Source organism: Cnephaeus nilssonii (assembly GCF_951640355.1).
Source record: "Cnephaeus nilssonii genome assembly, chromosome: 19".
Taxonomy (NCBI): Eukaryota; Metazoa; Chordata; class Mammalia; order Chiroptera; family Vespertilionidae; genus Cnephaeus; species Cnephaeus nilssonii.
Window position 1 is genome coordinate 30,897,406 of NC_137090.1, and position 23,448 is coordinate 30,920,853.

Sequence of the window (23,448 nt, forward strand, 5' to 3'; positions counted from 1 at the left end):
TCAGGCCTCCGGGTCCGCTCCATCTCCTGGCTCTGCTTTCTCCTGACTTCACTCTACTGGCTTCCTTCTCAATCGGCCGCATGGTAGCTCCAGGCTAATGATCTCAGCAAAGAGGAAGCGCCTCTCTCCTTACTGTCCCAGAAACTTTGGGGCGCTGTTAGAGGGACCGGTTCAACTTAGGTCTGATGCCCAGGCCTGAGCCAGTACTTGCAGTCAATCCTGGGATGTGCTGATTGGCCGGGGTCTGGCGGTAGGTGTGGAATGGGGTGGGATAGGGGACAGGGATAGGCAGGATAGGGACTGAGAACGAAGGAAGGTGGTTTCCAAAAGAGCGCAGGGCTGTCATTAGGCCGCCTCGCAAGGCCCTACACCTATTCTCCAGGCACAACACTAAGTGTCCATTACGCCTCCCAACAGTCCCATGTGATTGGGCCATTGTGGACCCATGTACAGATGCAGAGACTGGCTCAGGGAGGCTGAGTACCTGCCAGCGTTGCACGCCTAGTAAGTGGAGGATCAAGGAGCATGGATTCCTTTGTACCCGACAGAGCAGGTAGTGGGGGAGGCCACAGCCTCTGAACTACAGCAGGAGGTCAGAGACAATGTCACTGACTCGACCTAGTGAATGAAGGGGGAGAGGTAAACGGGAATAATCTGATGAATGGGGCATCATCCTTGTCCCCTCGCCACTCCCCAAGCCACGGCGTCTATCCTCTCGTTCAACGTTCGCTGAAGCAGGTGGTGCAGACCCAGCAGCCAGACTGTTTGGGTTCCCTAGAAAACAGAGCCTTTAGCAAGGGATTAAGTGCTGATACTTTTAACTTGGAGGTGGAATTCCAGGGCAGCAAGTGAGGGGAAAGAGGGGAGGTAGAGAGGGATGGGAAGGAGCGCAAGATGACGTATAACCATCCTGCCACCGCTTTACAACAAACCACATATGGAAAATGTGCCTCAAAGGGCCCCAGGCTGGGAGAAGGAATTCTTCCTCCCACCTCGGCTCCTGCTGCTCAGAGGTCGTCCCAGGAACTGACTCTCTGCACTCTCTGGGCGGAGTTCTCCAGCCCCTTTGGCGGCTGTTCAGGAATCAGCCCCCTTAGCTTGGGATGTGGCCTGGGAGGGCTCAGCCTCTGGGAAGGCAGCTGCTCAGCTTCAGGTGTGGATCTGTGAGGACCCCATGGAGTCCTTCAGCCACAGAGGCAGAGCAAACAGAAGTGATGGACAGGGGAGCGGAGAGAATCTTAGAGGGACGCAAGATGTGTGCTATACACCCACCTTCTAGCTTCGTGCTGTGACTTCTCCGTGCCCCAGTTGCCCTCCTAGTGAAAAGGGAGTAACAGTCTGTCGCCTGAGTTGCTGAGAGGGCTGGAGATAATGCATGTAAAGCACTGAGTAGTGTCTGACCCCTAGGAGGTCAGCTGGACTGGTGGTCTTGATCTTGCCTGGGGGGATTTGGGGGTGCTGTCCTGGCTAAGCTGTGTTAGCCTGGACTCTCCATTGCACGCTGCCTCAGATGAAGGAAAGGATGTATTGGCTCACAAAACTGGAAGGCCTGCAGGTGGGCTCAGCACAGTTGGACCCAGGGGAGACTGAGTCCCAAGGGATGTGGCCCACGGTAAGGTCACTACATGAGCATCAGGAAAACACGCTCCTTGGTCTCCAAGGGCTACCTGAGCAGAGAGACCTGGCTGAAGCACCTGTGAGATGAGAGGCTGGACTAAATTGGGAGTTATCAACTTGACATCCTCTGGACTTCTGGGATGGGTCCATGATTTGTTGGTCCCATGTACAAAAAAAAAAAAAAAAGACAAAAAAGATCTTCATGTTTTGGCTGGATCTCAACTCCATGACTTCATCCGAGCTTGCTCCAGTAATTGTCAGCTCAGACACGTAGTTCGTCTTTACAAGTTTAAGAAATACATTTGGGGAAGTGGATGGTGGCTTTATGAATGAAGTCCGTTTAGTAGATGCAATCTTTCAAACCGTGGTATCCATACGGGAAAAACAACATCGGTCGAGGGGGATGAAAAGGTGAGGACCGTGGCTACAGCTCATCTCGACAGTCCTTCCCAGCAGCCACCATTCTTGGGCACCACGGGGCCCATCAGCTGTGTGACCTTGGACAAGTCATTCTACCTCTTCTACCTCTCTGAACCTGTTTCTTCAGACTATAAAATGAGACTGGAACTGGCATCTAGACATAAAAATCAAAACACATACCCACACAAAAGACTTGTACGTGACTGTTGTAACAGTTTTATTCATAATAGCCAAAATCTGGAAATAGTTCAAATGGTCATCATCCTATAAATGGATAAGCAAACTGTGGTACATCCATACAATAGAACACTACTTGGCAACAAAAAGGAATGAACTATTGGCACATGCAACAACATGAATAAATCTCCAAACCCTGTTGACTAAAAGAAGCCAGACACAAGAGAGAACACCCTATGTGATATTTATATGGAATTCTTAAAAAGGCAAAGCAAACCATTAGAATATAGGTAGGTCAGTGGCTCTCTGGACTTGGGAATATGTGCCATAAAGGGGAAGGGGGGAACTTGAATGCTGGTGATAGTTACAAGGGTGTCACTACTTATGAATTGGACACTTAACATGGGTGAAATCTATTGCATGTAAAGTATACCTCAATGTTGACTTTCTAAAAATGACATCAAAGAACAGCATTGCCTTTCTTAGGACCCTTTCTATGATAGAAACCCAACTCCAGATAGTGTTGGGGAAAAACAGCATTGGCTCACATAATCAGGTTAGTCCAGGGGTGCAGCTGGCTTCAGGCATGGCTTGATCCAGGGGCTTACTGATGTCTGGATAGAATACACTCGCCTTCTCTTTCCTCCTTGTTGGCTTTATCCTCAAGCAGAGAACAGGATGGCCACCAGCAGTTCCAACCTTGGCAACTTCTGTCCACTTGGCAACTCCCACAAAAACCGAATGCCTCTTTCCTCATTAGTTGCTGCAAAAGTCCCAAGGGGAAGTCTCAGTGTCCATCCTGGGACCCATGCCTGCCTCTCAAGCCTGGGGGTAGGACTGGCCTCATCTGAACCCCAAGGGTACTTGGTGGGGGAGGGGTGACCCTCTGAAGAAAAAGACAGGTATTGTCAGAAGGGCCATGGATGCTGGCCAGCACCTCTCTCCACATACCCAGGGGCAATGTCACCCACTATTCCTACCTCCAGGCACCTCTGCAGTGGCCAGGTCTTCAGGGACAGGCCCCAAACTCATTCGAGGTCCAAGGCTGCTTTTCTGTGACGTCACAGGGCTCTGCCTGTTAGATACAAGAGTCAAAACAGAAATCAAGTGCTAATCTCTTCCCCACCAGCCACGCCAAACAGAAAGCCCTTCCCGCCTGTGCTGGGCTGTCTGCACCCCGAGGAGGTGGGCGGGTGGAGTGGGAGGAGCTCGGTAGCAGCTACTCTGGCCCAGGCCCAGAGGGAATGCTTTGGAACCGAGCATCTGGACTTGTAGGATGAACTTGAGGTGAAGGATGCCTCTGTGGGCCAGAATGCAGGGCAAAGGGGTGAGGACGATAGCTTATCCATTGAGAACCACCATCCTCACAGGGTCTGGGCAGGAAGGCCAAAGAGAAAGCTGACCACAGGGGATCCCTTCAGAGAGCAAGGATAATCAGGTGCCATCCAGCACGCTGACACTCAAACCTCACTTCCTGAGCAGGGCACCTAGCGTTAAGGGAGCATCTTCTCCATGCGGGACACCACCCAGAGTTCTTGGTTGAAGGGGAGGGAAAGGGAGCGACAACTTCATATCTATAGTCTGAATAAGCCTACAGTGTAGCACCTTCCTACGGGCACTATTGTGCCCAATGAGGCAACAGGCTCAAAGTGACGGGGCTCTACCCAGGGCCCCCGCCGGGGTTCTACCCAGGGCCCCCGCCAAGTGGCTGCCCTGGATCAGACTCCTGGCAAAGGCTTGCCTCCCCGGCCCGGCCCCAATTCCAGGAGCTCCAAGCTCGTGGCTCAGCCTGATTGCTCAAGGCTGCTCATTGAGCTGAGATTATTCCTGACCTAGGGAAGCCAAGGCCGTGCAGAACTGTCTCCCAACCCAGCCCCCAAGGAATACGGGCAAGAGAAGCCTGAGTGGGGCCCACCGCCCTGTTTTCCATCACGGGGCTGGCTGAGTCGGCCTGCCTGGCCATCCGGCTTTCTGGGAAGCAGGTTAAATGGGTGTTGTTGCCAAGAGTGTGCACTCTGCCGCAGAGAGCTGGGCGGGGAGCAGGGCGAGAGCCAGACTGAGGAAGGAGAGAGCCAAGGCCCAGCGAGGGAAGGTGTGGCCAACGCCCGGCCCTCCCTGCCAAAGGAAGCCGCTGGGCTCTGGGAAAGTGGTGTTCTGGGCTCCCACCTCCTGTCTCCACCCGCCATGTCCGCGGCACGCTGGCCCTCCAGCCTGCAGCCCTGCCCGGGGCACCGCCGACCGCTTCCTGGAGCTGACAATGAGCCTGCCCGTTAGTTCCCTGCACTGGCATCCTGCCCAGCTGACCCTCAGCTCCTGGGAGTCCAGCTCTGTAGAAAGAGGGAGGGGCAGGCACAGCGTTCTGTAGACCTACGTACCCCAGCAGGGGTCCTGATCCTTAAGGGCCGCCAGCTTGGAGCAGGGCCCAGGCGAGCAAGCCCCACGCAGGCTGTGCTCCTGAGACGCCTCTGTCCAGGCAGCGAGCAGGGAACCGGGGGCCTCGTGCCCCTTGCATGCTCTGAAAATGGGGCTAAACCCTGCCCTCCCCAGATCCTCGGCAGTGCAGCGGGCTGAGTGGGGCAGGCTGTGGGTCCAGGCTGGCCACTGCATGCAGCACTGGGGAAACTGAGGGACAACCCCCCAGTCTCCCTGTGAGGCACCCACCCTCCCACCCCCAGTATTTCATCGTCACAGTAACCTAAGTGTTAGCAAGCACTGATATGCTTGTTATAATTACATAAGCTAATGACAAATAACAATTACTGATAGAGCACTGACCTTGGGAGTCAGGAGCCGCAGACCTCAACCCCACCTCTGCCACATCCTGGCTGTGTGTCCTCGGGTCAGCCTCCTGATCTCCTTGGCCTCGGTCTGTCCTCTGTAAAATGAGGATCAAAGGATGACGCTGAGCAGCCGAGAAGAGACAGGAAGTGAAAGTCTGCCAACTGCAAATGGTCACATCGCCTGATCGGCCTCTGGGGGCACAGCTGGAGGAGCCAGCCTTCTCCTGCCTCTAACTGTGGGCAGATAGCGGAGAGGGCTCTGGCTGCTTAACAGCATCAGCCGAGGACCATCCGGAAAACAAACACAGATACCTACCCCAGCTGCCCCGACAACCCCCGACAATTCAGAGCCAAGTGGTCGGAGGGGGGCCTGGGCCGTGGAGTGTGTGTTAAGACTCTCTCAGTGAGTCTTGGGTGACTGAGGTGGAGAAGCAATGCAACAGCCCACGTTTCTAGCATCCTCCCCAACAACTTCATCCATTTGGAGAGACCCAGTGCTGCTCCAACACCCCCAACCAGGTCTCTGAGCTCCCTGGCCGGAGGCATGCTTCAGCCCATGGCCCACCAGCCCCCTTGGCAAAGAGAAAACAGAGACCTTCTGGCTCCCAGGGGCACAGCGCCATCACTCAAATGGGTGACGAGCCTCGCCCGTTTTAAAAGCCCCAGTCCTGCTAACTGGATGGGGGTGTACATGCACAGGGGGAAAATGCTGGAAGGATATACTTCATTAGCAGACATTATCCCCAGCTATGGGCATGTATGAGCCTTTTTCATCCTTTAGTATTTTTGAAATGTTCTACCATGCAAGGCAGTTCTTTGGTAACGCGGGAGGTGCGGGGAAGGGGGGGGGGGAACAGTATTGTTTTATTTTTGATGTATTGCCTTTTCAAAAATTGATAGTGTCTCTTTGGGGTAAAGACTGAAGAGCACGCTCAGGAACAAGGAGTTTTGGGGGAGATGGCAGGTCAGAGGGGCCACAGGGACAATTAATTTGAAGTTAGCAAATGCTTAGCTGATGAGGATGGGACGCGGTGTATTACCCTGTGTCCATTGTAATCTGTGAGAATCTCATTCCACGAAAGCTCCACCTACCGCTTACCAGGGAGGGATAAACACTGCTCCCACAGTCCCTGGATAACTTTACCTTGGAGCTGCCCCGCCCCCTGGGCAGTAAAACGAGGAGGATCCGGTGCAAATCCAGCCCCTTAGAAACTGTCTGGGAGAGCCGGTGTGGAGGCAGGCTCAGACAACCGACCGGGGCCCGGGCAGCAAGGGGCCTGGCTGGCCAGGAATGAGGATCATGGCGGTCAAGGTTCCACATATGGTCTTCTTGAGTGATGAGAGCTTTCGAGTCGGCACCTGGGAGGGAACCTGAGAAATACCTGGAGGGTGAATCTCCCCTGCGGACCTGTACGGTCAACGGGACACGAGATGGGGCTTGCTGCCTGTTCACTGCCTCGTCTGTCCATCCACGGGCAGGCCAGTGCTCAGCCTCAGCTAGACAGGAAGCTTCTGTTGCTGTGGGATTTGGTGACTTAAAAAAAATGTTTTCATTGATTTTTAGAGAAACATCAATTAGCTGCTTCCCGTATGCATCCAGACCAGGAACTGAATCTGCAACCTAGGTATGTGCCCTCACCGGGAATCGAACCAGGGACTTTCTGGTGCATGGGACCACACCCACCCAACCCAGGCACAGCAGTCAGGACGGATTGGTGACATGCTTGTGGACTGGTGTTCCTGGGTTAAGAGGGGGGGGGGGGGGCGGGGGGGAGGGGCATGTCACAAATTGATATTTGGCTGTTTAACCAAATATCTGTGGGGTGGGATAGAAAAGGTGGGGTTGGGGGACCTACTGAGAATGGAGGAGATTCAGGAAGTGAAATAGGGATAGAAAACACCCAGCAAGCTCCAGGGTCGCCTTAGCGGGGAGGGGGACCTTGAACCCACTGCAAGCGTGTTTGCGAACTGGCCAGCTCACTGGGTCTCAGGGAGTGGGCTGGGGCTCTTTCTGTGTTAAAACACAGCGCAAGTTCCTGCCCAGGGGCCCCTCAACGGTTCCAGCTTCTCAGGAGAGTGGGCACCCGGCCAGCCCAACACTGTGGCCCTCGTCCGACCTGGCCCCAAGGCCGCCCCCTTCCTCGTGCCCTGCACGTGCAGCTGGGCCCTTCTGAACCTTCACCCACACACGCCCAGGAGACTCTCCAATGCATGCAGGAATAGCTGGATGCCCAATCCTCCACCAAAAAAAAAATGGTAAAAACATATGCAAGGCAATGCATCGGCCCAACGAAAGCGTTTTAATCATCAGCAAGTCTCAACTGGACCCCTGGGAGCCCTTCCCATCCCTTAGCGGCCCGGTGGTGAGGGGTGGGTTGCCAGCCACTGCCCGATGCCCACTGCAAGAGCAATAAGGATTTTTAGGGGCATTATGACTTGAGTCAGAAAACACAGCTGCCCCTGAAAGTCCCTTATTTTTCTTGCTGTCCTTGGCTGCTCCAGGAGAGTCCGCAGGCGACTGGCTGGCAGGTGAGTGAAGATGGTGTCCCCTCACTTGACCCTGGCCCACCTCCCCACCGCTCAGGGGACACTCTGCCGGGTAGGGGGCCGCGGGTCTCCACAGCGGCACCCTTTTCCCCAATGCCTGGTCTGGCCAGTGGCCGGCCTCACTGCCCAGGGCACGCCCAGGAATGACTAGCCTTTGCCCCGCCCACAGGCAGCCGTGGACCAGAGTGTTGGCGGAATCGCAAGTGGACAAGGGCAGCCCAAGAACCAGAGCATCAGTGTGACCGGGAGGGGGGGTGTCGGGCCCCGTCTTCCCAGGCAGAGACCCACCTCCTAAGGGACAGTCCCGGGCCCGACACCGACGCGCAACCAGAAGAGAGCCGGCGCTAACTTCCCCAGATGCCAGGCCTGGTTCAGGGAGGAGAGAGAACCCTGGGAGGTGCCCCGAAGACCGACCCCAGCCAGACACCAGCCGCTCCTCTCCCTAAACCCTCTTAAAACAAGAGCTTAAAGACACAAGGTTCTGAGAGGGACCGGCCCTGGCTCAGCTTCCCTCCAGCAGCCGTGGCCTCAGTCACCCTGTCTGTAAAATGGGCCCAGGAGGCCACTACCGTCTCTCCCATTTCAAAGAAAAAGCATAAGAGGAAGTGAGGGCATTTCAGCTCTGTCACATCCAAAGGCACTGATCCTGCAAAGCTTAGGGTCACGAACCCTCTGTCCCCGGTGGGAGGCAAGAGGCTGCAAACCGGGAAGCAGCACGGTCTGGGGGAGCCCAGCCCGCCCTCTGCTCCACTCCGCAGAAGGCAACAGCATCCCAGGGGCTGCAGTCGGAAGTCAGACACTCCCCCTCCTCCACCAAACAGCCTATGCTGAGCAAAGACTTCTGTGTGTTTCCAGGTCCAAATCAGTGAGCCGGGAGGTGCGGGCTGGAAGACACTGGGGTGCGGTGAGGGGATGGTCAGTGGCCAACAACACAGGGGCGGGGCTGTGACCGATTGTGCTGCTTATGAGAGGCTGAAAGGGCTTCCGGAATCCACGCCTGATCTAGGGTCCTCCTCTAAGCCGAGCTCCCCTCTGCCCCCAGGTCCTCCGGACAGCAGAAGCTCAATTCCCAGCATCAGGGGCCCCGACCAGGAGGCCAGTCCGCAGAACCCAGGACGCGGACTCCTCTGAGCTCCACCACAAGGAATGCCACCCACTGACAGGTAACTTGTCCCCTGACGCCAGGCCATTCTACCCTGAGCCCAGGTGGGGCTGGAATCTGCCCAGCTGACCACCAGGAGCCGCCCCACCCAGACTGGCACCGTACCCTTGGGGCCTGGTCATTGGTCCAGCTGTGTGGCAGGACCCGAGGCCACTCGGAACATGGGTGGCCCCACTATCTGCTTATCAGCCTTCTCTCTGCCGTCACACCTGTAAGTAGGAATAGATATGCCCAGGTTGCAGGGGGATGTGAGAACTAAAGGGAAGAAGTATTCAAAGCTCTTAGCTGGCTCCTTAAGGAGAGCGGAGTCCCTCTCCCAGCATCTTTCCCCTTCCCCCTCAGACCCAAGGGCTGGGCAGGGCTCTGGCCATGGAGAATTCTTCCCCCTGGCTGCTTCCTGAGCACTGCCCTGCACCTTCACTCCACACCCCGGGCCCTGTCGTGTTCAGACGGCGAGGAAACATGCTGGGAACCACAGCCATGGCCTCAGCCCTCTCAAAACGACATTATGGCAACTGTCACCTCACCCAAAGTTTTCTGCCCTAACCGAGATCACGGCCATATACGCCACCAGCAAACCCCAAGCTGTCCACGCACAGTAGGATCTGAGCCATTCAGCAACACCACCGCATCATGCTTTCCCTACTCCACAGCCCCCGCCTGCACAGCCTCCGTGTGAGCTGGTGCCAGGGCCCCAACGCAGTGGGACGGAGTAAGAGGGTGAGACCCGGCTCACCACGAACCAGCCACAGAACCTTGGGCAAGCTGCCCCACCCCTCTGGGCTTCAGTCTGGTCCTTTCTGAGATCAATGGGGTTGTTGGAGGATTAAATGAGTTCATTCCCATCAGAGGCTGAGAGGGTGCCTGGTACGAAGCATTTGATTGGGTAAGCTATCATGACCATCCCCTGCTTTGTTCTTCAAGATTCACTCACCTCTTCTGGGAGTTTTTCCGGGCACACTCATCATCACACTGCTTTACCTATCCGCCCCCAGGCAGCATGGTCCTGGGGGACACCTGCATCACATACACCTAGTAACAATGCCGATTCTGGAGCCCCTGAGGTTGGCTGGGGGCTAGGGAGTCTGCAGTCCTAACAGGTTCCTCAAGTGGTTCTCAGAGACACCCGAGTTTGAGAACCACTGCTCTGGGCCACCTTATGGCCATGGTATAGGCAGTGTCTGGCCTAGGGGCTCAGTAACAAGGTGAGGTCAGCAGGGCTGTTGCAGGTTATGGTCAGAGGCTCTCCCATCCCCGTGCCGTGCTAAGTGGGTAAAGGTGACCCACCTGGGCTTGGCTCTGACAACCGAGTTAACCCATCACCAAACACGCCAGTCCCCAGCCCAGCTCCTCGGGCCTTCCCTGAGCCCTGGCTCTGCCCGGCTTCTGCCGAGCACATCGATGAGCAAGGAGCTGCCCCCTTCTGCTGGGGGGCTGAAAAGCCCTCAGGATTTCCAGGGGCGGCTGCAGAGTGAGCAGGCTCCACTCTGCACAGTTCAGATATCACCCTTATTGGGAATTTGCTCTAGAAAGGAAACTCTGAGCCATTCCCACCCTGACTGGGGAAGGAGGTGGTCGGGCAGTAGTCCCGAAATAACTTGGGGAATCGCTCCGACAGAGAAGCCGCCGGGCACATACAAGGCCTGAGGCTGGGGCTGGCTGTGAGGGTCTGGCCCCAGGGCCTGAGGAGCCAGGTCCGCTTCTAGTTAGGGGCCAACGTCCCTGGCACAGAGAGCTGGGTGGGGCTGGGCAGAGGGATGCTGGCACTCCCAGCACTCAGCTTAGGGGGCTGGGCTCTGCAGGGTCCTGCCCCAGGCCAGCTCACCGTGGAGGTGGGAGCTAGCGGGCCTGGCTGAAGCGGAAAGCCTTCTTGGACTCGCTGCCAATCAGACCTGGGGCGAACAAAGCCTGGAGACCTGAATCTCATCCACCAGAGCCCCTGAATTTACGATAACCAATCTCTCCGCCAGAAAGTCTTTTGCTAAGAACACCTTGGCTCTTAAACCCTCACTCTCACCCCGTCAGCACCATGCTCTGCAAACCCTCCAGGCCTGCTGGCCTGGTGCTGGTGGCCAGTATTCCTTGGGGTTGGCTCAGCCCCCAAAACTCATCAGTGGGTGGAGGTCTGAGTGCCCCTCAGCCAGGCTGGATCGGCGCCTGAATGCATCTGCCCACACGAATGCACACTCCCACTGTCGAGGCCAGGCCGGGGAGGGCAGCGCCTTCCCTGGCCCCCATTTCCAGGCTGCCCAGAGCCTGAGCCAGGGGTGAACGCTGGCATTACAGCTGCAACATCTACTTCCACTGTGGGGGCTGCAGGGGGGAGTCAGACAGGCATGCAGATAGCAGGGCTAACATACGGGGAAGAAAAGAGTCTATGGTTAAGGACCCATTTATCCTTCTCACAAGGAGTCATCAGACTGTGGCCCCAAACCAGGCCCTCCGCCTGTTTTTATAAAGTTTTATTAAAACACAAGGGTACTCATTTATGTATTCTCTATGGCTGCTTTCACGCCACAACAGCAGAGCAGAAGAGTTGCAACGGAGATCCCGTGGGCCTCAAAGCCTAAACTATTTAAAGTCTGGCCCTTAACGAATAATGTTTGCTGACCCCCGGCTCTGACCAGTATAGCATTCACTCAGCACCTAGCATGCGGTGGGCACCGAGGAGACGACAGTGAGTAAGACTGGCTGAGCCTTCATGGAGTTCAAGGCCCGGTGGGGGCAGGGCTCCCAGGCCCCCCGCTCAGCTGGCCCCTCCTTCAGCCACAGGCTGCTCCCAGAGGGAAGGAGCAAAGCCCTGGCCAGCTGCAAGTCTGCCCCCAGTCTCTGGCACAGAGCTGCCGCCGTCTTCACTATGTTGATGCTCCTGCAACAGGGCTGCTCTGTTACCCCTACCCTTTCAGAATCTCCCAGGTTTTAGAAAGCATCGTAGTACACATACCACATAGTATACAACACCCCACCCAGCAGGGCAGCACCATCATCAAACGCATTACTGTCTCTGCAGCGAGACCCATGACTATTCACACTCACCGAGATAAATAAAGACTACACTACGCGGAGTCTCACGTCAGTTTGGGTCAGGTTTCCCCACAAAACTTGTTTCCAAATGACCTTTGGTTTTCGTAGTTTTTTGGAGTTCAGAATTTCGGATGAAGGATTGTGGGTCTGTACCAGTTACAAGTGTGAACGCTGGGTCTGCACTCTGTTCCTTGGTGTCGGTTGGACATCCCCCTGCCCCCCCGCAGACTGCCCCGGGGGCCACCCCCCCCCCGCCCCGCACACACACACATACACAAGGCACACAGAAAATACGAACTGAATGAACTCACGTCCCCAGGATTTCTTATCCAAAGAACAGCTACCACCATTCTTACTGAAAAATGTAGCAACACACCTGTCTGCCTGCTCCACGGTCAGGGGCAGAGAAGAGCCAACATAAGTAATTTTTCCAACTCCATTTACCCGGGACGAGGACAATAAAAACATTTTCTGGTCCCTGCTGCTGCCCGACGGGCAAGCACATCGGGTGTTGGGGGAGCGGTGAGTGGGTGGTAGCCAAAACGAAAAACCCCTGTTAATTTTCCTCAGAGCCTCCCTGTGATCTAAGTTTCATTTGGAAATCTAAAATAATTTATCTCATTGCAAACTTCTGACAGCTAATTAGAAAAATGTACTAACTGTATAATCTGGTTTCATATGTGGTAATTATACTCCTTAGAGTGAAATAAACAAAAAATATATTTTATATATACACGTATATACACATATATGTATATATATATACACACACATATATGTGTGTGTGTGTGTATATATATATAGTTTAATAGCACTTCTTCCAAAAAGTGTAAAATATCCAGGAGGGTGAGGGCCTGTGCTGAGAGGGCAGGAGCGGGGGGAGGGGAGGGGACATATGTAATGTAATACTTTCAACAATAAAGAATTAATTAAAAATGTAAAAAATAAAGGTTTCATCTGAAACTAATATATCAAATGTCAACTGTAATGGAAATATATAGAATTTTAAAAATTCACCTCAAAGTTTAAGATAGTCATACTGAAAAACTACCTTAATACACACCATCCATAAATAGACGAACCACCTGCTATAAAATGCAGCTCTTCTGCATTAAAGGATGATCTCTGAAAAGATATTTCAGTAACGACGCCCATCAAGACACCCTGGAATTAAATGGGTTCCCCCCTTTTTAATGCACCCTGTTTTTAGCATTCTGAAATGTCCTACTCTCTCTTTCTTAATAGAGCACTCCTACGAAGGACTCCCAGAAATTTCCTCCGTGCCTGAGATTTCTAAACCCCCAAATTGGGAAAGAGGTTCTGGACTCCACTGAGGATCTCTACCGAACCCTGGAACTGGGAAGATTTTTGAGGGATGGGGAAACGGTTTTTTCGCCTGACCCAACAGTGTCCTCTGGGGGTAAGTTAGGAGGGGATGGCTGTGTGGGGAGGGGACCGGGATGCCAAATGCCTGGGAGGTGTGTCTAGTGACCGTGGGCAGGGACTGGGTGAACCCTCCCAAGCCCGGGAAGCTGCCGGAGGCCTCCAGCACTACCTTTGGTGGGGGCTGCCTGCCGGGAGAGGCAGAGAACTGCCACCTGCAGTCCCGCCATCACGGGGGACAAGGACACATGCTGGGAACTCAGAGCTCCGGGTGGAGAGGACACAGGCGGATCCCGCCTTCCCTCCAGCCCCCTGCGAGGCGCGTGGCTGCACTGACCCTGGCCGGGAATCAGTTTCACTTTCTGGTTTGAATCCTGGGTCACTTCTCACCCTGATGGAAGACCATGTCCTTTAAATGCCAAGAGAGAAAATCCTCCAAAACGTTTCTTGTTTTCTTTCTTTCTTTCTTTTTTTTATTTCCCAAGGACACAGTTTTGCTCTGAAGCCGGGGGAACAGGCTTTGGTGAAAACCCTAACTACGTAACCTCAGTCCCCGGGGCGGCTTCGTCTAATATGATTACACATCTAAATGCAGTAAACGGGGCAAAGTGGTAATATTTTTCTGGGAAAAATCAACATCATAAAAGGGTCTTTATTGAATCAAGGGCCCGTGAACTCTTCTGTTGCCTAATGATGGCTCCCCAGTGAAGGAGGCTGGGTTTCCAGGCACAGCTCCCCAGCCAAAGGGCAATGGGTATTTGTCACAACTTGTCTAATTACAACAAAATCCACCCAAAGGACGAAAGGGAAGATGCCAGAGCCTTCCCAGGTTGGCAGCAGCCCCTCCCCCACTCAGGCTCTGGAAATGGGGGGCGGGGGGGGTGCTGGTTTGGGGGCCGACTTCTATTTTAAGGAGCAGGCCCCCAGCTCCATCCCCACCCCTTACATTCAAAGTCGGGATCCTGGACCCTGCCCCTGTCCACACCTAAGAGGCTCTCTAGCACCCAGCACTGCCCCCCCCCGCCACCCCCATCTACAGAGAAAAGGCCCATTGTCGAAATGTGATATTTTGCCAGCTGGTTTAACATTCAGCGATCTGGCCAAGGTTAGCGGGCACCCAGACCTGAGTGACAATCAACGCCTGCTATCACCAGACACAGGTGGGGGGGGGGGGATGGGGGGGGAAGCCTTGGGCCAGGGGAGGGTGAGCCCTCCGCACTCACCAGCTGGGAGCAAGCGGCTGACTTTTCCCACATAGACAGTGGTCAGCCCAGGCGAGTTGGAGACCAACATTTTGCTTATATACAAAGTCCTGCTTCCAAGAAACTGTTTAATCGCCCTCGAAATTCCAAAAGCAAAGACACATTTTCTTTAAAAAAAAAAAAAAAAATTTTTTTTTTCATGTTCTTAAGCTTAAAACAGCAAGCTCGAGTAGGAAGACATTCAAGAGAATGTTGCCCTGACTCTCCCACTAACCTGTCCCCCCAGTGACTGCATGAACCCACCCCTGGAAAAGTGGGTGATGTCTGGCCCAGGCCTGTCTCTAAGGGAGCAGGAACCCCCTCTCCCCCCCCCCCCCCCACACACACACACACACACTCCCCAGCGTACACAGCAAAGACGTGCTTTTCCTCCAAAGTTTTCTCCCAGACGTGAGGCCAGCAGGCAGGCTTGCCAGGCCCAGGTTGTCCTTCCCTGACCTCCCTGGGGTTGCTTCACGGGCCCCACAGGCCCTGGGATGAACTGTGGGGTCCCCTGAGAACAGCTACCACGGACTCCCTGCTACCACAGGCCCGGCCATCTCACACAGGACTCTCATAACGCCCTCAACGCGGGCATGCATTATCACACACGGGGAAACTGAGTCTCAGCGAGGCACACCACTGGCCCGAGGGCACCCAGGGAGTCCGAGAAGGCGCCAGGTTAACACCCTGCGCCTGCCGCCCGCCCGCCGTATGCAGGAAAGCATTTTCTGCCTTCCGCCCGGCTCTCCCCTAAGGCCAGGTGCCATGAGCCTAGAAGCCTTTCAGAAGGGTGGGTGGGGGGGTGAAGGGGAGGTCTACCTTGCACCAGTCACGGAGCTAGAGGGTTCTTTCTTAAACGTTTGCCTGGGAAGACCAGAACGTATGCCTGTCACCAAGAAGGAGAAGCCAGTGTTTCTCCTTGAACCCCACACACCCCAGGGCAGAAATCCAGTGAGAGGAAGTGAGTTCCATGAGAATGAACCACAAAGTCTTCACAGATGGATCCAAATTTCCCAGCTGCACGTCTCTGAGTCCTCCCCCCTCCGACTCCTCCCAACCACAGCCCCACGTCCCAACCTCCTGCATGCCCTTCTCTGCACCTCCTGGCTCAGAGTCTTAGCAGATTCTCCGGGGGTGCACGCTGGATTCGGGCCAACGCCCCAGGGAACAGCGAAGGGGGCCCCCAAGCCCAGAGTGGCAGAGCTGAGGTTGCAATCAGGCAGTGGATCTTTCCACATAGCACCTCCCTCCCCAGTTCTCCTGGGCAGCGAACACCAGGGGTCTGGCTACAGGGCGATTTCAAAATTCCCACCCTGTGCCAAAGGGAGGAGGAAGGGAGCTGCACAGTGGGTGAGAAGTCACCTGCTCTGTGTCCGTCTCTGCGTCCTGCCCACTGCCCAGGGCCAGTGAGAGGGACTAGACTAGAGGCTGTAAAGCACGGAAAAGGTGATGGTCTATCTCCACCTCCCATTTGAAATCCAAAATGAAAACATCACTGAGCCATAAAAAAAGTATAAGGAAGCCAGGCGGGCTTGGCCCAGTGGTTGAGTGTCGATCTACGAACCAGGAAGTCACGGTTCGATTCCCGGTCGGGGCACATGCCCAGGTTGCAGGCTTGATCCCCAGTGTGGGGCGTGCAGGAGGCAGCCGATCAATGATTCTCTCTCATCATTGATGTTTCTATCTCTCTCTCCCTCTCCCTTCCTCTCTGAAATCAATTTAAAAAAATGTTTTTTAAAGTATAAGGAAGTCCAACGAAATTCTGATTTTTTTTTTCCATGACGATCACTCTTCAGTCTTTTTTGGAATATCAACTCATTTCCTTCCCCCACCCCTCCATCCCTTCGATTCTGCACCCTGCTTGACGGGTCCCACTGGAGCGTGTTTAGCTTGTCCACTGGGTCAGTGAGCGAGCAATCCAAGAGCAAACTGTGGCAACTCACCTTTCCTGGGGACCCTTCGTGAAATGTGCTCAGTGTCAGCACCGGAACCTTTGGGCCTTTCAGGCGGGCTGCACTGCGGAGCAGATGGGCGAGGTGGCCGCATCTGCACACCCAGGGCTAATCCAGGCCCGTTCACCGCCTGTGCCACAGCTCAAGCTTGCCGGCGCCCAACCTGGGAGGCCCTGACGCACCTGGAAAGCTGGGCGTCGGGCTCCTGGGGCACCAGACGTAGCTGTGAGGCCCTGGGAGAGCCTGTCCCCGCTTTGCCTCAGCCTCAGCTACCACAGAGGACTCACACTACTTACTCATCTGCTCTCAGGGCTGAGGTAAGGCGTGGGCAGCGAGAGGCCATCCCTCCCATACCCACGGTTGGAACCCCAGCCTGGCCCAGTCCCCGGCCGTGGTTGGTGGACAGTAAAAACTAAGAGGCCTGAGACTCGGGGGAAGGGGTTCCCAGACATTATCCCAGCCTTATGATTACAAAGCCGCTGTGGCCAGTAGGTTAGGTAACTTGCCCAAGGCCACACGCTAGCAAGCGACAGAGACCCACAAGCCCTGAGTCCCAATCACTCTGCATCCTTCTCAACCAGCACGTACGCACAGGCAGATTCTAAATAAGAGAGCGGAGGGATGAGGGCTACCAGTCAAAGGTCTACTGTGGGGTGCCAGGCGCTGTGCCTACATTTTTCATATAAGCCTCACCACAAGTCTCCAAGGTCGGTATCAGAACCCTCGTTCACCAGGGAAGAAATGGGCACAGAGAAGTTACTTGTCAAAGGCCACCCAGCTGGCAAAGAGCAGTTCGGACTCCAACCCCAGCACATCTGGACCCAAACTCCACCTTCACGGCCCTCGCCCTGGGCTGCTTCGAGAAAAACCCTCCAAGGAACCCAAACTGATCCCTTGCTTCTGACAACTCTTTCATTAGATATGGCACCGATTAGGAGCGCTATTCTTTTCTGTAAAAGAACGGAGACAGGCCACAAATATTTACCGTCCCGCGCAGAGAGGCGCAAACTGGCCTGGGAGCAGATTCAGCTCCGCGCAGGAATGAGGGCCAAGCTGTCACTACACCAACTGCGGGACAGAATCAAATCCTGAACCACACAGAGGGTTCAGACAGCTTGGCTTTGGGCAAAGAGGCATTGAGGGAGATCTGGGGACGCAGCTCAGAGCACCCCCTCTTCTCCATTCCCCACCCCCCAGTGCCACCAACAAAACTCTGGAGGGATTTTTAAGTCTCAGAATTTCTGGAGTTGCTAAGACAGGGGTGGGTGGAGATGAGAGGGTTGGCTTCTCCCAACACCTCCTAGGTCAAGCCAATCCTCCTGGACAAAAATTGATCTTTAATCTTTCATAGGTTGGGATCTTTTTCTTAAAAAAGAAAAAAAAAAGCTAAAACAGCTACAAGGGTGAGGTTAATTATTCACCAGGTTGCAATTTACTTAAGAGTTGAGGGAATGCAGGTAGGCAGGACCTGGCCTCCAGCTGAATTTCAGGAGTCCCCCCAGGATCTGGTTAAAACCCTTCCCTCCCACCAGCTTTCCACCTTGCATCTTGCTGCTTCCTGAAGCCGGCTCCCGGGCAAACAAGTCTGACTTCACAGAGCCTAGAGGTGCCCATCTTAGAGGAATGGGGGGGGGGGGGGGGGGGGGCGGGGAGGAGGCATCTGCTCCAGGAAAGCTATGAGAATTCAAAAGGGACAGCAAAATCAAAAAGCTCTCAACTAAAACACAATTCCTAAACACAATGGCTTAAGTCAACGCACAAATCAGCTGCAGGAGGGCAGGCCAGCCTGCTGTGTAACCGATTCAATCCCATTTTGCAAAGGAAAAATCCCAAGAAGGAAAAACCTAATTGCTCCCTTCCCCCCAAAGAAATGAAGCACCAAGCCACTTCCTAAAAATCCCTAAAACCCGGTCAGCCCCAGAGGAGGGGGCACAGCCTGAGGGAAAGCTGCCTGTGGCTTGGACCAGGGCAGGGGCGCTGCCAAGGCTCCTCACGCCTTCTTTCCGGAGACTGAGGTCCCCAGGCCTGTCCTCTGTTCGCAGCCACCTCTGCTTGCTTTCCTGTGTCTCCCTGTCTCATTGCCGCAGCCCAGGTCTGCGGGTGTTTTACGACCATGCCTTATTCTGGAGATTTCCACTTCATTTAATTTAAGACACTGACTCCCGGGGGCCGGGAGAGGCATGGGTTCAAAGGGAGAACTTTGTTTTCCCAGCCTGATTCAGTGCTTCGAAGAGAGCATTTTTCTTAATTAGGGCAAGGCCTCCTCTTTGAAGCGCCCCCAGTCCACCCATAGACAACTTTGCCTCAACACTGAGAACTGGTCAAGACGCATGCACACTTCAGTAAGGAGCCAACGAAATTCTTTTCTCCCGTAATCCTGGCGCCTGCACGTTCCACGGATGGGAGCCTTTAGGACAAACTCGCACTGCGCCAACTGCAGTGAGTATCCAGGGCCATGCCCTCTCCTGGGCTCCTGGACCCAACCCCGCTTCATTTAGTGACTCCACAGCCCATGGGGCTCCCCTCCAGACCCCTCAGGTCCAGCACCCCACACGGCCACGAACATGGAGACAGAGGTGCCGAAGGGCTCCTGCCACGTGGAGTCTACACTGGCCCACAGACGTCAGGGAAGACTGTGGAGAAACCTTCCAGAATGAGTCTCTGCACAATTCCGAGAGAGGTGGGCCAACCTGGCTGAGCTGGTCCCGCCCCCCCCCCTCCTGCCGACACCTAGAAACCCCTCCTGTTTTCCAAAGCCAAGAAGAAGGGGAACCAAGGGGCGCTGTTTTGTCAACGTGCCCTCCTCCTCCAGTTCAGGTCACCTCACAGCCGGCTCCCCAGTGTGTTTCCAAGACCCCCCACTGCCCTGACAGCCAAAACACAATACAAAATAGAAGTCCCACCACCAAGCAGACTGGGGCTCCCAGGGGTTGCTGGGGGTTTTCTTTGAAGGGGATAGAAAAGTGAAGTTATTGGGTAGAACAGCAGTTGTCAACCTTTTTGCCGTCTCATGGCACACATAACATTATTACTAACCCCCTGCGGCACACCATAAATGATATTTTTTGCCGATCTGACAAAAAAATAGGTATAATTTTGATTCACTCACACCAGGCGGTTGTCATTTTTTTTATTTTATTTGACAAACCCGAGGGAAAGAGGTCAGTGCCCCTGACTAAATAGTCAGGTATTGCATAGATCAAAAAGTCTTGTGCCAGCCGGTTGGAAATCGCTGGGCTAGAGGGTTTAAGAAAGGAATCTCAGCATAAACCCCGAAGAGAACTCGGGGCGGGCCAGCCTTCTGTGGCATCTGCCAGGGAACAAAAGACTCGCCACTAGGAACACACCCACAAAGATGTATCTTTTTAAAAAAAAATCATGGTGGGGGACAGGAAGGGACGGGGGCTTCGGGGTCTACAGGGGCTAAACCTCGGAATCGCGTCCCATCTCCCCAGGAGCAACTCCTTAGAAACCAGGAGGTCCTCCTTACCCCCAAGCTCAAGGTTGCCGCGCTCCCGGAATGCGCAGCGGGGTAGGCCCTGGGGGGCGAAGCAGCGAAGCAGCGTGGCCCGTTGGGGAGAAGGGAGCCACCTCTCCGCCCTCGCGCCTGGTCGGCCCCGCGGGGATCTCCCTCCACCCGGAGGACACGAACCACACACGGTGACCAACTCGAATTTCCCAGCGCGTTCCCGTGGCTTCCGAGACGCGCAGGGAGCCGTGGAATCGCCGCACCGAGTCCGAGGCCAGCGCGCCTGGCCAGCCCCGCTCCAACGTGGACCCGGGAGGTGGCGGCCCGCCAGGGTCCAGGTCCCAGCCCGGGCGCTGAGCTCGCGCGCGCGGGCCGGGAGCTCGGAGGAGCCGCCGGTCCCGGGAGCCGAGGACTGGGACTTTGTAGGCCAGTTGAACCGACACCCTCATCTCGCCCGCAAAGACCCAGCCCTCAACTCCCGCCCGTCTTGTTGTTCGGAGTTCGGGGTGCGGGCGCGCCCCAGACCGTCTCCCTCGGGTTGGGGCCGGCCAAGACGCCCGCACGCTATTCAACACACGCTCTCGGCCGAGGCTCCGGGTTTCCTCCGAGCGGCGTCCCCCGAAGAAGGCACCCGCCCCGCCCAACCCCGGCCGCCGGACTCCGAAACCAGCCCTGGAAGGGTTACACGACGAAGCTCGGCGTGCGGCAGCTTCCAGGCCACCCCCGCCCCCCGCACAGGACAAGGGGAGCGGCTAGGGGAGTTGCGGGGACCTGGCCACCCCACGCCCAGCAGCCCAGCAGCCCAGCGAGCACGAGTTACACCAGGAACTTCGCCAAGATCCCACGCCGCAACGCGAGGCCCAGCTCCACGCCGCCTCGTTACCTGCGCTCAGATCCGAGGGGCGCAGGGCGTAGGGCCGGGCCGAGCTGGGCCGGGAGGGGGTCGAGAAGTCGCTGCGAGCCGGGCCCTGCACACCCCGACGTCCCGTGCGCCCTGCGGTGGATCTCCCCGCTCAACCTGCCCGGGACCTGGGGGCCGCCGCCCCTGCCCCAAGACGCACGCACGAGCCCAGCGCAGCAGGGAGAGGAGCGAGGTGTGGAGATCTCTCGAAAGTTGGGTGAGTTGTGCCCGCTCGCTGGAGCGGCGGAGCGGGCTCCACGTGCTGGTGACACATCAGGAAGGCTCCGCGCCCCACGGCTCCCGGAGGACGGACGCGGCCAGCGCCCGCCTGCACCACCTCCGGGAGCCAAGCGGACAGCGCCCCGCCCCGGCCCGCCCTCCGCCCGCCCCTCGGTGGCGCCACCCGCCCCAGCCTGCGGCGCCCGCACCAGCCTGCGGCACCGGCGCACCAGCGGGAGGACACCCGGGCGGGTGGTGGGGTTTAGGGGGTGGCCTTGGCGCCTTCTCCCCGGCTGCTTTAATGGCCCCCGGGATCGAGTCGGACCGCCTGCCTCTACTCCCGTGCCTTCTTCCCAGTCCCGCAGCCCTTCCCGCCTCGGAGCTCCAGTAATTTTCCCCTTTCCTCGGACTGGTCCCAGCCCGGCCGCTGCTGGCGCTTCTTCCCAGGAAGGCCAGAGCCGGGAGCCCCCTGCTGGCAGCTCCGCTCTGCTCCTGGGTCTTGTCGCGCCTCAACCTCCCCATGGGAACCGGAGCTGGCCAAGCGGTTCAGCGGGGCTTTGGTGGCAAAACAAGGAGATACATGTAAAAGGCCAAGCGTAGTACCCAACAGCATAGCTTCCTAGATGTTAATTTTGTGTTTTCCATTCCCGTTCCAGGTGACCACAGATAACCTCTCTTCCTGGCTGTGCTTTCTGAAAACCTGGGCTCTGCAGGGGTGGGGAACTTTTTCTCTGCCCAGGGCCTTTGGATATTGATAACATAATTGGCGGGCCATACAAAATTATCACCTTAAAAATTAGCTTGCGCCCAAACTGGTTTGGCTCAGTGGATAGAGCGTCCGCCTGCGAACTGAAGGGTCCCAGGTTCGATTCCGGTCAAGGGCATGTACCTTGGTTGCGGGCACATCCCCAGTAGGAGGTGTGCAGGAGGCAGCTGATGGATATTTCTCTCTCATGGATGTTTCTAACTCTCTATCCCTCTCCCTTTCTCTCTGTAAAAAATCAATAAAATATATATTTTTTAAAAAATTAGCTTGCTGTCCCCTGCGTAGCCCCGTGGTTGAGCATCGATTTATGAACCAGGAGATCACGGTTCCATTCTGATCAGGGCACATGCCCAGGTTGCTGGCTGGATTGGGGTGAGGGTGGTGTGGGCGTGCAGGAGGCAGCCAATGGATGATTCTCATCATTGTTGTTTCTACCTCTCCCCCCCCCCCCCCAATCTGAAATCAATAAAAATATATTTTTTAAAATTCGCTTGCTATATTTGGTCAAGCATTTAATGAACTCACCCCTGATTTCAGACCAAATGATTTCAAGGGCCTAATGCTGCCCGCCAGCCAGATGTTCCCCTGCTGGGACTCTGGGGAGGTGGAGGGGACTTTCCCAAGATTAGAGCGGAGTCTGAGCTGCCTGGAATCCCCTTTCAACAGGCTGCCCCACCCTCTGGAGACCAGGTTGTCCCCCTCATCTGAGACCAGTCTGGAGCACCCACAGGCCTCTGCCAACACCTCCATCCTCAAGACGGCCAGGACTCCAGGCACCATGGAAGAGGGAGTGAAGGGGAAGCCTGAATAGCACTGAAATTAAGCTCCCTGGCGCACTCCCATCCCCCACCCCACACCTCTCTTCAGATAGAGCCCTTGAGTTGGATTTAATTTAAAGAAAATAATGAGACATACCTGTTTGTGGCCTGACAGGTATTGGCTGTGTGCCTCACCAATCCAAATCATGCCTTAAACCCTCACTGCTATGGGGGCTGAGTGGTTTCTCTGCTTAATTTGCCAGCTCCTCACCCCTTCCCCAACACACACACACACACACACACACACACACACACACACACACACACACGGAGATCTCAGAGCAGGACGACAGACAGATGTGCAGGATCAGGTGCTCCCAGGATAGAGGGGCTCAGAACCGGGGCAGGGCAGGCCGCTGGCCCCAAGCCTCTGTAATCCCCATTTTGTGGGAGCCCAGGATTAAAAGAGAAGGAAAAAAAGATGCCCTGACATTGCTGGTGATGCTGCGTGTGCTGGAGGGGGTCTGGGGTTTGAGCTCTGCTTTCTCTTCCCCTTTTATTGCTCTCTCTAAACCTGACAAACCCTTCGGATCTCTGAGACCCGAGGAGCCTGGAGGAGCCGGTGTCCTGGGGGGATGAAAGGGCAGGGATGTAATGGGTTTACCCCAGCGCTGATCCCAGAGAAGCCTGTGGAAGATTACGATTTGCTTCCTGAGTTTGAAATCTCCTGCTACCCCCTGACCACATCAAAGGAGATGGCCATGGGGGAGCACCTAATCCCATCAATAGCATCAGAACTGGACAAGAAAGGAAATTCGGCCAACGTGGTGCAGTGGGGCACACAGTTCACAAGAGAAAGATACATCCCAGGGCCCTGGCCTCCACCGCTGGCCTTCACACTGGATCCCGAGCCAGTCCAGAGGCAGACAGGGCCTGTCACTCACCAGGACTCAGCCGGGCAGTGGGCGGGCCTAGCTCCAGGGGCAGGAAGGGACCCTGAGGGCTTGGGTGCTGCTGGCCCCCAGCTTG

General features: G+C 55.7%; 1 protein-coding gene and 1 long non-coding RNA gene across 2 annotated transcripts; one reads left to right on the forward strand and one right to left on the reverse strand.

Moving 5' to 3' along the window:
- Positions 1-1,835: 1,835 nt before the first annotated feature.
- Positions 1,836-11,935, reverse strand: LOC307114949. Its single transcript, XR_013815054.1, has 3 exons — positions 4,990-11,935; positions 3,195-3,289; positions 1,836-2,977 (listed from the first exon to the last, which is right to left on the reverse strand). It is a non-coding gene; the product is annotated as an uncharacterized lncRNA (long non-coding RNA).
- On the forward strand, positions 8,584-22,483 carry LOC307114948 (uncharacterized protein). Its single transcript, XM_079797861.1, has 3 exons — positions 8,584-8,704; positions 12,973-20,893; positions 22,328-22,483. The coding sequence occupies exons 2-3, from the start codon at positions 19,685-19,687 to the stop codon at positions 22,367-22,369; spliced, it is 1,251 nt and encodes a 416-aa protein (XP_079653987.1). The 5' UTR covers positions 8,584-8,704; positions 12,973-19,684; the 3' UTR covers positions 22,370-22,483.
- The last annotated feature ends 965 nt before the right edge of the window (positions 22,484-23,448 follow it).